This window comes from Hyperolius riggenbachi, chromosome 2 (assembly GCF_040937935.1).
Source record: "Hyperolius riggenbachi isolate aHypRig1 chromosome 2, aHypRig1.pri, whole genome shotgun sequence".
In the NCBI taxonomy this organism is placed as follows: Eukaryota; Metazoa; Chordata; class Amphibia; order Anura; family Hyperoliidae; genus Hyperolius; species Hyperolius riggenbachi.
In genome coordinates this window covers 66,889,194-66,903,129 of record NC_090647.1, presented here as the reverse complement: position 1 = coordinate 66,903,129, position 13,936 = coordinate 66,889,194, and the positions used below count along the sequence as shown (strand labels likewise).

The following is a 13,936-nucleotide window of genomic DNA, read 5'->3' as shown; positions in this document are numbered from 1 at the left end:
TTGTGCATAACCATCATTTATATTATTATGTACCCCATGTTTGTTTCTTTCTCTGTTCAGCACCATGGAATAAGTTGGTGCTTCATAAATCAATAGTAATCATCATTTTGGATGTTCAGAGACTGCACAGAAGCAGACTTCTTCTTTTGTTTCTTTCTGGGCATAATCATGTGTACAGTCTTTGTGCCTACCCCTGCAAAAGCATCTTGTTTTGTCAGTTCGGTGTAATCCAAAAATATCAGTTCTTATTTTTGATGTATAGATGCTGGCCAGTAGCAGTACTGCTCTATGGGTATACCAGCATCTGTTCTTAGTATGTACACGTGAAAGTAGGCTAATCTTTCTTTTGTTTTCTGCTAATATCTAGATCAGTGGTCATCAAACTACGGCCCGCGGGCCAAATGCGGCCCCCCGAGGCTTTTTCACTGACCCCCCAAACATAAAATATATAACTTATAGATACAGCCCACTGCACCTTTAAATATTGGCTGCTCGCATATAGAATAGCAGTGCTGGCACCACCCATCCACACACAGTAGAAGCCAGCGAGCAGTCATTCGCTGGCTTCCAATCTAATTCTGCATCAGGTGACAATGCTGTCCAACTGGACGGCATGTTGTCACCTGGGTATGAGTCGCTGTCTGGTGCACAAAGACGTTCTTCAGGCGCCGCTTGACTGGCTGGCTGCTGCTAGTTCTCCTCCGGGCATGATTGGGGGGAATCAATACCTAGATTCAATGTAATGTTTTTCAACATCATTTTATGTATGTTCCGGCCCCCATCAGTCTGAAGTATATGGACCTGGCCCTTGACCGAGGAAGTTTGGGGACCCCTGATGTAGATCATCTATGCAGTGCAATGTCATACTTCCACTGGCTAACCAGGAAAATACTCGTCATCAGTCCTGCACTTCCTGCTTCCAATGTGATGGGGAGAGCCTGCATTTATCAAGTATGGAATCCAGAGAGGCCAGAATCATACACGATTTGCCATTACTGCCTGTTCCCTATCTGTACATGAACCAAACATCTGTGAATTCTGTACTCCGCAAGCACATAATCTCCCAGCAAAGAGAGATACAAGTAATGAACAGGTACAAAGGAGAGATGGCAATGCATCCTAAAACCAGGCTGCATCTGAGTGACTACCAACAGAGGCGTGTAGAGCTTCCCCGTTGTCTCACAAAGCTGTGTAATTTGTGTACACATCTTCCACCCCTATATAAAAATTATGTAGCTGATTTGTTCATTGCATCAGCGATAATCTACTACTGTCTTGTACTGTTGACTGTTGTATTGTTTATTTTGTATTGTTATACCCTGTATGCTGTTGTACAGCACTATGGAAGATGTTGACGCTATATACATTATTAATAATAATAATAATCTCTGGGGGAAAAAAAACGGAATGCAAACATTCCAGGATGGCCTTAACCACCTGAGCGGTATGGATGAGCTCAGCTCGTCCATACCGCCGCAGGGGATCGCATGGCCCCGGGTGTTTTTTTTTTTAATAAAAATTGTTTTAGATCATGTAGCTAGCACTTGGCTAGCTACACGTGTCCCCTGATCGCCGCCGGCACCCTCTGATGCACCCGATCGCCGCCCTTATACATACCTCCCCCCGAAACCCGCGATGGCGCAGCCTCTTCAATAGCCTCCAGGTGCTGCTATGGGGAGGATCGGGACTGCGCAGACGTCATGTGCGATCGTCGCCATAGCAACAACAGAAGCTATTCGGGGAAGTTGGGGTTCTAGCGGGATCGCGGCTAGGTAAAAATAGTGATTTATGGGGGACAGCAGAGCGCAGGGGGAACTTAGGGGGGGTAGAAATAGCAACAGAGGCTGGGCAGTATAGGCAGACCCAGCCTCTGTACGTGGATTGCATCGTCAGAACACCGCCTCGGGTTCTCTTTCAGGCAGGGAACACACTTGACTGTTTTCGTGCGCGTTTTCTGCACAGAAAAACTGAGAACTCATGTTAATCAATGTGCTAGTGCACACTTAATGTCTTGTTCGCGCGCAGAAAAAAAACTGACATTCTGCATCCTGATTCTGCACATTTTGGCAGTTTTCTCTATCATTTACATCAGCTGCTGTGAAAAAACGCGCGCGTTTTCCTGCATGGAAACACACTTGGTGTGCAGAAAAAGTATGCAGAAAAACGCGCGCGGAAAACTGAAAGTCAAGTGTGTTCCCTGCCTAAAAGCAAAATAATCACCCAAAGTAAGTTGTTCCTGATTAACTTCATTTCAATATTACTTTTCATACCTTAATTATATTATATTTTTGTTCTTTGGAAGCTTTAAAAAGTAACATAGATAAGGTGAAAATATGGGGAAATCTTCGTGAATCCTGCCCAATATGTTTTACAGTGATTTAGAGTGACCAGCGCTCCAACATAGGGGTGTAAGGAGATCAGGGAACCCTCTGGACTATCCAGAGGCTTTCGTCTACTGAGGCAAGTATTTCGTGTTTTTTTTGTTTATTTTTTACTTTAGGTAAAATTCAAAGGACCACTATCGCGAAAATCATAAACTTAAAAAATACATGTAAACCCATACAAATGTGGAGTACATTACTTCCAGAGTAAAATGAGACGCAAATTACTTTTCTCCTATGTTGCGGTCACTTACTGTAGGTAATGGAAATCTGACAGAACCGACAGGTTTTGGACAAGCCCATCTCCTCATGGGGGATTCTCAGGGTTTTCGTTATTTTCAAAAGCACTTTGTGAATAGCAGTTGCTCAGTCCAACTGCCAAAAAAGTATGCAGTGCGCAGGGAGGCTGGCCAGCATCTTTGTATAAATCCTTTTCAAACAGTGTCTTTATAAAGAATAATGGCCATGCTGAGAATCCCCCATGAAGAGATGGACTAGACCAGGCATGGGCAAACTTGGCCCTCCAGCTGTTAAGGAACTACAAGTCCCACAATGCATTTACCTTTATGGAGTCATGACTGTGGCTGTAAGACTTCTGCAATGCATTGTGGGACTTGTAGTTCCTTAACAGCTGGAGGGCCAAGTTTGCCCATGCCTGGACTAGACCAAAACCTGTTGGTTCTGTCAGATTTCTACTACCTAATGTAAGCGATAGGAACATAGTAGAAAAGTAATTTATGGCTCATTTTACTCTGGAAGAAACCTACTTATTTGTATGTGCTTACATGCATTTTACATTTTTCACAATCGTGGTCCTTTAAATCCTGAATTTTAAAACTTACTGCAACAAAAAACAAATAAGTAATGGTAATTGTTACTTATTATATCTATACATATATTTCAATTATTATTCCGTACATCCATGATATAGGTTTGCTTTGAGCTGGCAGTATCGCGGACGTCTATAGGGGTGATAAAACCCCCTATAGAGGTCTACATTTTACACCTTTGTGAAACAAACCTTCTTGCATTAGATAGTCTTTATGTCATCGGTTTCTCTTATGCTCACAATATTAATGAGGGGTTGTACAGAACAGCCTAGTGGCAGCCAATAAAGGTGCTCTGAATAAAGCAAAAGAGCTGAAGTGTCAGTGGCCCATAAGACAAGTAAAAATGTCTAAGAAGCTTAAACTACAATAATTCAAGCACACAGGACTAAGCATTAATAGTTCCAGGCAAACATGCAATTTTATTGGGGTGGATTTTTCATAAAAGCGCTCTTCTGATGTAAGCTTATTGGACTTCCTCTCACAGTAGCACAACTGTACTGCTTCCTAGAAAGCTTTGGACATTCATGGATTGATAACATTTGCAGTGTAGACTTCCTGTGGAAGCACAAGGCCTGACACGACAACAATACCTCTTCCAGACGTTTGCCTAGTTTGTGAAGGAATTCTGGGAAATATTTTTCATTTTTCCATTGGTGAGGCATATAGCGGCGCCACAGCTGTCCAGTCAGGTGTTCACATGCTGCAGTCCACTGTTCACAAACAGTAATCCCCGCCCGCAGGTTCTCCTTCACCACAGGGAATGGGTCTGTCCATAAGTTCAGCGCTCCAATACTCTTCTGCACACATCTCCCCAAAGCATTTCCTGAGACACATGAAAGATTATTAGAGCAGTGAAGAAATATAAGAGTAAGCAGACAAGATGTAGGAATCTCAAAAATCGTTTTCAATATAAACTGCTGCAATGCCCAATTCCTTGTAACTAATTTTCCTTGTTTGGTGCAGGCACTTAGCGGCACAGCTTGGTTTATGTGTATGAGCTCCCTGACTAGCTGATGTTAATTACATCACCTTAAGGCTAATTTCACACCAGGACGTTGCGTTAGAGGGGGCGTTAAGGTCGCATAACGTCCCCCTAACTCAACGCCTGGTGGTGCTGGATCTGGACGTCAGAGTGAGCCGCGTTGTGCAGCTCACTCTGGCGTCAGTGATGCCGTGATGCGCACTCTTGTGCGCATGCGGCATCACGTGGTCCCGCCGGCCAATCGCCGCACAGAGCGGCTGCTCCAGGAAGTAAACACTGCACGTCATAACGTGCAGTGCATATTAATTAGCCATGTGCCTGGCCGCTCTCCGCTCCTCCCCAACATTACTGAGCATGTGCAAGCAGTCTAACGCGGCTCAGCCACGTCCAAAGTACTGCATGCAGTACGTTGTCTTGTGACGCAGCGTTACAATGTAACGGAAAGTCTGCACTGTGAACAGCCCCATTGATTTTTCATTACTGTGCGGTGGGCTGCGTTACAGGCTGCTCTAACGTGCGCCTGTAACGTCCCACTGTGAAACCAGCCTTAAGGACCAGACACTTTTTTTTTCATTCAGACCACTGCAGCTTTAACGGTTTATTGCTCGGTCATACAATCTACTATCTAAATGAATTTTACCTCCTTTTCTTGTCACTAATACAGCTTTCTTTTGGTGCTATTTGATTGCTGCTGTGATTTTTAGTTTTTATTATATTCATCAAAAAAGACATGAACTTTGTCAAAAAAATGACTTTTTAACTTTGTGCTGACATTTTTCAAATAAAGTAAAATTTCTATATACGGTACATTTTTGTCCAAATTTATTGTGCTATATGTCTTTGATAAAAAAAAAAATCCAATAAGGCCTGGTGAACACCAAAAACCGCTAGCAGATCCGCAAAATGCTAGCAGATTTTGAAACGCTTTTTCTTATTTTTCTGTAGCGTTTCAGCTAGCATTTTGCGGTTTTGTGAAGCGTTTTTGGTGTACTAGATTTCATATATTGTTACAGTAAAGCTGTTACTGAACAGCTTCTGTAACAAAAACGCCTGGAAAACCGCTCTGAACTGACGTTTTTCAGAGCGGTTTGTTTTCCTATACCTTACATTGGAGGCAGAAACGCCTCCGCAATCCAAAATCTGCAGCAGCCCGGGAGTATGCATATCTGCAAAACGCTTCCCGCTCTGGTGTGCACACCCCCATTGAAATACATTAACCAGGCGTATCCGCAGCCGCAAGTGGATCGCAAAACGATGCCGAACCGCTCTGGTGTGCACTAGGCCTAAGTATATATTTATTGGTTTGGGTAAAAGTTATAGCGTTTACAAACTATGGTGCAAAAAGTGAATTTTCCCATTTTCCCTGACTTTTCTGAGCACCTGTCAGGTTTCATGAGGTGCTAAAATTCCAGAATAGTATAAATACCCCCCCAAATGACCCCATTTTGGAAAGAAGACATCCCAAAGTATTCACTAAGATGCATGGTGAGTTCATAGAAGAATTTATTTTTGTCACAAGTTAGCGGAAAATGACACTTTGTGACAAAAAAAAATAAAAATAAAATAGTTTCCATTTCTGTGACAAACAAAAAAGAAATCTGCCACGGACTCACCATGCCCCTCTCTGAATACTTTGGGATGTCTACTTTCCAAAATGGGGTCATTTGTGGGGTGTGTTTACTGTCCAGGCATTTTGCTAAATTGTAAGCACCCCTGTAAAGCCTAAAGGTGCTCATAGGACGTTGGGCCCCTTAGCGCACCTAGGCTGCAAAAAAGTGTCACACATGTGGTATCGCCATACTCAGGAGAAATAGTATAATGTGTTTTGGGGTGTATTTTTACACATACCCATTCTGGGTGGGAGAAATATCTCGGTAAATGAGATTTTTTTGATTATTTTTTTTTTACACACAATTGTCCATTTACAGAGATATTTCTCCCACCCAGCATTGGTATGTGTAAAAATACACCCCAAAACACATTATACTACTTCTCCTGAGTACGGCGATACCAAATGTGTGACACTTTTTTGCAGCCTAGGTGCGCTAAGGGTCCCAACGTCGAATTCACAGGTCATTTTGAGACATTTGGTTTCTAGACTACTCCTCACGGTTTAGGGCCCCTAAAATGCCAGGGCAGTATAGGAACCCCACAGATGACCCCATTTTAGAAAGAAGACACCCCAAGGTATTCTGTTAGGTGTATGGTGAGTTCATAGAAGATTTTATTTTTTTATCACAAGTTAAAGGAAAATGACACTTTGTAAAAAAAAACAATAAAAATCAATTTTTGAGGGTGTGGGCGGGTGATTGGGTGCCCGCAAGGGGCAGATTAGGGTCTGTTCTGATGGGTGGCAGTGACAGGTGGTGACAGGGTGATCAGTAGGTGTTTACAAGGGAGAATATATGCAAGTAATGCACTGGCGAGTTGATCAGAGGGGGTCTGGGGGGCTATCTGAGTGTGTGGGCGGGTGATTGGTTGCCCGCAAGGGGCAGATTAGGGTCTTATCTGATGGGTAGCAGTGACAGGTGGTGATGGGGTGATTGATGGGTGATTGATGGGTGATCAGTGGGTGATTAGAGGGGAGAGCAGATGTAAACAATGCACTTTCGGAGGTGATCTGAGGGTGGGTCTGCGGGCAATCTGGGGGTGTGGGCGGGTGATCGGGTGCCCACAAGGGGCAGGTTAGGGTCTGATCTGATGGGTGGCAGTGACAGGTGGTGACAGGGGGTGATTGATGGGTGATTGATAGGTGATTGACAGGTGATCAGTGGGTGATTACAGGGGAGAATAGATGTATACAGTACATGGGGGGGGGGCTAGGGAGGATCTGAGGGTGTGGCGGGTTGATTAGGAGCCCCCAGGGGTCAGTTTAGGACCTAATCTAAAAAATATCATTGGCAGATAGTGACAGGGAGTGATTGATGGGTGATTGGATGCAAACAGGGGTCTGGGGGGGGGGGTGATCAGGTGGTGACAGGAGGTGATTGATGGGTGTCTCAGGGTGTGAATAGAGGGTCGAATAGATGCAAGCAATGCACTGGGGAGGTAATGGGAAGGGGGTCTGAGGGCGATCTGAGGGTGTGGGAGCGGGTCATTGGGTGCCCGCAAGGGGCAGATGAGGGTCTGATCTAATGGGTATGATGGGTAGCAGTGACAGGTGGTGACAGGGGGTGACGGGGTGATTGATAGGTGATCAGTAGGTGATTACAGGGGAGAATATATGCAAGCAATGCACTGGCGAGTTGATCAGAGGGGGTCTGGGGGGCTATCTACGCGGTCCTGGGCATGCCACTTTGCCACCGCCAATTGGCTATGGGCGGTCGGCAAGTGGTTTAAGTTCTTCTTTTACCCACCTGGGTCTTCTTCCAGCCTCAAGCAGCAGTCTCAGAAGACCTGACCCCACCAGCGGGTCGCCATCATTGTGGACGGCCAGCGGGAACAAAGAAGAGGACTGGGGCTGTAGTGAGGGACTGAGACAGCTGCTCAGGGCTGGAAGAAGCCCCAGGTGAATAAAAAATAGATTTTCAAGTTTGCCTCGGAAGACCTTTCAGCATTAAAAGGACAACACGTTTTATGGGTATTTGTCCTATTAATCTGAACTGTGTAAAAAACAATGCCTTTAACCCATTAGCAGCTTCAAACAAAAATGTTTGTTTGAAAGCTGCTGTGGCATTCTTATATCTTGTGTGGTTGCCTAGTGCAGCCAAACAAGTGGGAGTCAGGGATCAGTTCTAGTTACCCGTTCCAGATGGCTTTTTCTCTTCCTCCACCGGTGGCTCTGAAATTCCAACAAGTCTTCTGGGTCCCGATCAATGTCATAATTGGAATTCAGGAGACAGTGTCAGTGTTACAGCCCAACTCCGTGGTGGAAGAGGGGTGCTGGAAGAGACTATTCCTTCACCCCTCTTCCACCTCCAGGTGGCGCTGCAAAACTGATATGGTCTCCTGGAATCCAATCACATCATATCATGTGATGAGAACCAAGAATACATGTAGGGATTAAGTCACTGCCACAGTGGAGGAAGAAGCAGCCAATGCAGCCTTCAAGACAGGTAACCATGAAAGCTTCCTGCTGCCCGCTCTGCATACCCTGCCAGGCTGGGGGAGGTACACTTCCCCAGCAGGAGGAAAAATTTGGCCCTGCAGCCCTTTTACTTTATTTGGCTCAAAAAACACTTATGCGCCTATATGTACCATCACATATACATTCTTTTATTCAAAATCATAAATACAAAGGCATGAATACCCTATAAAACCAGATAAAATTACCTATAAATGCAAAAAACACTAACCAACTTTCTCAGTGCCACCGCCCTATGGCACACCGCCTGGCACACACCACAACAGGTACCTATAGCTTGATTCGCTGAGTAAAATTTGTTTCCTAGCATATAATTGCACTACTTCCTATGACACCTTTCTACTCCCATAAGGGTAATACACTTCGCTTTAGATTAGCAATTCCAGCTTATCTTCATTCAAGTTTCATCAGTTAACCATCTTAGCGGTATGGACGAGCTCAGCTCGTCCATCACCGCCGATGGCTGCCGCTCAGGCCCTGCTGGGCCGATTTTGTTCAAATAAAGAGCAGCACACGCAGCCGGCACTTTGCCAGCCGCGTGAGCTGCCCGATCGCCGCCGCTCTGCGGCGATTCGCCGCGAGCAGCGGCGAAAGAGGGTCCCCCCAGCCGCCTGAGCCCAGCGTAGCCGGAACAAAAAGTTCCGGCCAGCGCTAAGGGCTGGATCGGAGGCGGCTGACGTCAGGACGTCGGCTGACGTCCATGACGTCACTCCGCTCGTCGCTATGGCGACGATCTAAACAAAACAAGGAAGGCCGCTCATTGCGGCCTTCCTTGTTTATTCTGGGCGCCGGAGGCGATCGGAAGAACGCCTCCGGAGCGCCCTCTAGTGGGCTTTCATGCAGCCAACTTTCAGTTGGCTGCATGAAATAGTTTTTTTTAAATTTAAAAAAAACCCTCCCGCAGCCGCCCTGGCGATCTTAATAGAACGCCAGGGTGGTTAATTACGTCCTATTAGCTCACAGTTGTGTATCTCATATACCAGAAGAGAATACCTCAATAATTTTGAATAAAAGAATGTATATGTGATGGTACATATAGGCGCATAAGTGTTTTCTGAGATATTTTTACTTGAACGGTGGGGGTGTGAGTAACCCCACTTATCACTTGTTGCAGCCAATCGTATTGATTTTAGATCCAGTGGGCGCAAAATCACTTATTTACATATTTTTGGATTTACTTTATTTGGCTGCTAAATGATTGAATTAGAGCCAGCAAACATGAGAACATCTAACAGCCTTTTTCCTCTGGCAGTGATGAGGTAGTGAGTGCAGCAGCAGTCACATGAACATCTGGCAGGGGGGACAGACACCCCTTCCCTCCATTGCTTAGTGCTGTGGGTTAGTGATGCAGCCTATGGGGGACTTTAGTCAATGTTGCCTGGGACATGTAAATGTGTATTAACACCAGTTGCTGGCCAGTGAAGACTCATGGAAAGATGTTTAAAAGCATACATTCATATAGCATTGTGATGATCTTTGTCTAATACTTGGAGTGTGCTGGATGCAGGTTCCACTACATGGAACTATAAAGCAAAACAAAGCCTTAGCCCTTAGAGCAGTGGTCCTCAAACTAAGGCCCGCGGGCCGAATGTGGCCCCCTGAGGCTTTTTTACCGGCCCCACACACACAAAATGTATTACTTATAGAGGAGGTCAGCTCCCTCTTTAAATATTGGTGGTCCGCATATAGAATAGCAGTGTTGGCACCACCAATCCACATGGAAGCCAGAAAGCAGTAATTCGCTGGTTTCCAATCAAATTCCACATCAGGTGACACTGCTGTCCAATTGGCCTGCAGGTTGTCACCTGGGTATGCTTCACTGTCTGGCGCGCAAAGACTTCTACATCATTTTATGAATACTCCAGCCCCCCAGCAGTATGAAGTACGTTGAATCGCCCCTCAGCCCAAAACGTTTGGGGACACCTGCCTTAGAGGGATATCTGAGAACTTTTGATACAATGACCATGATAGGTTGGTGGCATTGCAAAAGCATTGCATCCCAGGGAAAGTACAGAAAGAGAAGTTGCCGCAGTGCTTAGAGAGCACTAGTTAGGCCAGACTCCCGATGTTCCAGGTATAGAGGTAAGGGTGGTGCAATATGACATGTTTTATATTTGTAACTACAGGTTTGTACAAGGAACTGAATATACTTTAAAATAACAGCAATATGATTCATGTCATCATTTGTTTATTCACGATTGTCTACTATGTAATGCATGGAATAATAGGTAATTGCTGATCACATAATGACAAATGGCGCTCTCACCATAGAGATTAAAGGTGGAGGGAGCACTCTCTCTGGCTACCTATACTGGTGGGGCCCCTCTGGCTACCTGTACTGGTGGGGCCCCTCTGGCTACCTATACTGGGGGGCACTGTATGGCTTCTTATACTTGGGGGACCTCTCTGGCTATCCTAGCAATGCACGTGCTGCTAATAGGTAAACAGGCGGTGTTCCTTGGTGTTAGTACTAGTAACATTTCTGTGCGTTACCTGTGCACAGCAACTTTACTGTGGTTTTTCAAATCAGGGCCTATATGGGCTGCATAGAAATTGCTATTAATCTGAATCTATCATACCTCTTTTCAACATCCCTTAAAAAGCTGCTGCATCTATATGAGCCCCCTAACCTGCATTCTGGGACAGCAGAATGGCCAGGAGGAGCACACACAAACTCTGCCTCCAAAATGCTCAACACAAATCAAGAAATTAGTACATTAGTGTTTATAGGAACCAGCACAATATATGCTCCAATAAGGTATCTCCTTATTCTTGCATAATCTTCATAACTTTCCGGATAACATTGTGAACAAATTCAGGTTTAACAAGAAGGTCCAAAAACCGCAAAATGGCCTAACATGTTTTGCGTCAAGAAGCTGCTTTCTAAGAGGCACACAAAATTTTTATATATATATATATATATATATATATATATATATATATATATATATATATATATATATATATATATATATATATATATATATATATATATATATATATATATATATACATACATACATACATACACACACACACGTCAAAAACATAAGGCTGATATATGTAAAAAAAAAAAGAAAAGTCAACTTCCTTTGGTCAATAATGTATATCAAGACACAACAAGTGAACAGATCTTACCAACTGTGGCCCTTAAAGAGACACGAGTTAGCAGAGCTGGGACAAGGTCCTTAAGCACCCAAGGCTGAGACACCAAAGTGCGCCCCTCCATCCCTCCCCCCCATCCGTCACACACTGATTGCTATTGGACTAAGAGGCGCCCCAAGGCCCCCAACCTCCCCAACACCTTAATCTCTAGTTATCTGACTTGCAGTCACTGCCATGTATCCCCTTTTATTATTTCTTTCTGCTTCAAACACAATTGGGAATGACAACTGAATGAATTGTGCACCCCCTCCTACACTGCGCCCTGAGGCTGGAGCCTCTCCAGCCTCTGCCTCGGCCCAACCCTGCGAGTTAGACCTGGAACCCACCAGCAGTACGTTACTAAGCAGTTGTGATTTGAAAGCTCTTGCCAATGTAATGCTATGGGGCTGATCCCACTTGAGCAATGTGCTTTTATAAAAATCCCCCCTAGCATAGCATTAGCAAGAGCTTTTTCAAATCACTGGCACTTAAAAAAGGCTGCTAGTGGGTTTGAGTATTATGCCGTTTTTTGGACGCTCTGTCTGTTGAACTTTTTTTTTTAAGAAAAGAAAAAAAAAGGTACGGACCTATTCCCCCAGGTTTTTTTTCTTTATACAGGTCTGGGTGCCACATCTCTTCCAAGTCAGACAGTGAACACTAAACACAACAAGCTAGGTAGGCTAAATAAGTGATTTATCATTGGATGATTTTTATTTTATGGTTTCAGTTAATATGGAGTTTCACTTTAAGGTTATGCCAATGCTTACAGCCGTTTACTGAATTCCGTCTTCACTTAGCACATTATCCATCTGCTACAGAGAGGCAGGTGATAATGGCACACGTGGATACCAGAGGGAAGCAATGCTGTGTGTTCATTCTTCCTGTATGTACTAAGCCATGTGCCCTATGGTGACCTACCAGTGATCTCCAGTAGATGCCTCATACGGTGCTCAGGAAAAGGGTCCTGCTCTGTCTGTCTCCACACATCATCCATGGTTTCTTTAGTAGTTTCTACAAGTTCCACCACTTCAGCCAAAGGTAGATTGTCCAGGCTGTTATAATACTAAAATATAACATTCCAAGTTGTTACATCATCAACACAACAGCATCTAAAACAACAGTCCATCTGAATTAGATTTTGACAGCCTGATTACAAAGTGAATTTTAATAGACAGAGATGAGGTCTAAAGGAGTATTATGCAACCAATATGCTAAAACATAGCTTTTAATCATTATAATTAAATAGCGTACAATATACAATAAAGTTTATCCCAAATATAAGACAAGACTATAAACAATGTTATTAAAAACCTATCATAAAAACAAAATGTTAAATCAGTTTAAACCCACTGTGCAAATATTTTGCCAGACGAACATTTCACAATTCAAAGACTGCTTCAGCAGAACCTTTACAGAACTTCCCCATCAGCAAGTATTACACTTGACATGCCAATGAATCCATCATCTCCCCTGAAAACAAGGGCATCCTTAGTAATACCAGTAAGATGTGATCTAAGACCTCCACTGACAGCTTAATAAAACTGGAGAGAAAGTAGCCAGGGCTGAGTGGACTAGACCTGTGAATAAGTATCCGCACCCGGAGCAATTTTAGTAAGTGCCCAACTTCTCTCTGAGAAACCTCTGTTAACTCTCGTAAGAAAAAGCAAACTAATCTGATTAAGGGCTCAAACCCACTAGTAGCCTTTTCGAAGCGCCAGTGATTTGAAAAAGCTCTTGCTAATGCAATGCTATTGGGGATCTTTATAACATCACACCGCTCAAGTGGGATCACACACATAGTAGTACATTAGCAAGAGCTTTTCAAATCACAAAGCGCTCAGAAAATCGCTCCTAGTGGGTTCCAGGCCTCGCTCTTGTTTCTTCCCCTTTAAGTCAGAAAATATGTAGCACACAGGCATATTCATTTCCTACTCCTCTTGACACATACTATAATATATTTTTTGTCAGCAGGTGGCACTGTGGTACAAAAAAATTGGTCTGCATTCTGCAGCATGTTGTATCCTTTGATGTAAATACCACCACTGACCCTCTCAACCACCAATCCAACTGGCGGATCACTTCGGACAAGCAATGGTCCAAAGCATTGTTCTCCCCACTTACCCTGCTCACCATATGACATCACTCCCGTACCTCAATGCCTCCCCCACTCTTGCATAGGAAAAGAACACTGCTCTGCCTGGCAGTGGCAGGTGACATGTCTCGTACATGTGCTTAAGAGGGACGTGAGCACCACCCCAGAAAAAGACAAAAGATAAAGTCACGTTGATGGACTATATCTCCCAGCGTGCATTGCAGATCAGGGCCGCACAACATCACCATGGGTACTTCGAGCTGTGCTACTGCGGTACAGGTAGAAACAAGAAAGCTAGGTAACTGCCCCCCCCCCCCCCCCTTTGGTCTAAAGAATTGTACAGTGCATGGCTAACTTCCCACTGGCATTCACTTTTCTGCACCAGCCGTACACAAGCAAAGCATCATCAGATATATAATAAAA

The 13,936-nt window shown here is 44.2% G+C and overlaps 1 protein-coding gene across 2 annotated transcripts in view; it reads right to left on the bottom strand.

The window, feature by feature from the left end:
• The window catches only part of DYNC2H1 (dynein cytoplasmic 2 heavy chain 1), a 508,393-nt gene that overhangs the window by 466,160 nt on the left and 28,297 nt on the right, over positions 1-13,936 (bottom strand). For both annotated transcript variants that reach the window (XM_068266870.1, XM_068266871.1), the window contains exons 5-6: positions 12,340-12,484; positions 3,802-4,034 (exon numbers count right to left, since the gene is read on the bottom strand). In XM_068266870.1, the coding sequence (XP_068122971.1) occupies positions 3,802-4,034; positions 12,340-12,484 (378 nt within the window). The remainder of the gene's footprint in view (positions 1-3,801; positions 4,035-12,339; positions 12,485-13,936) is intronic.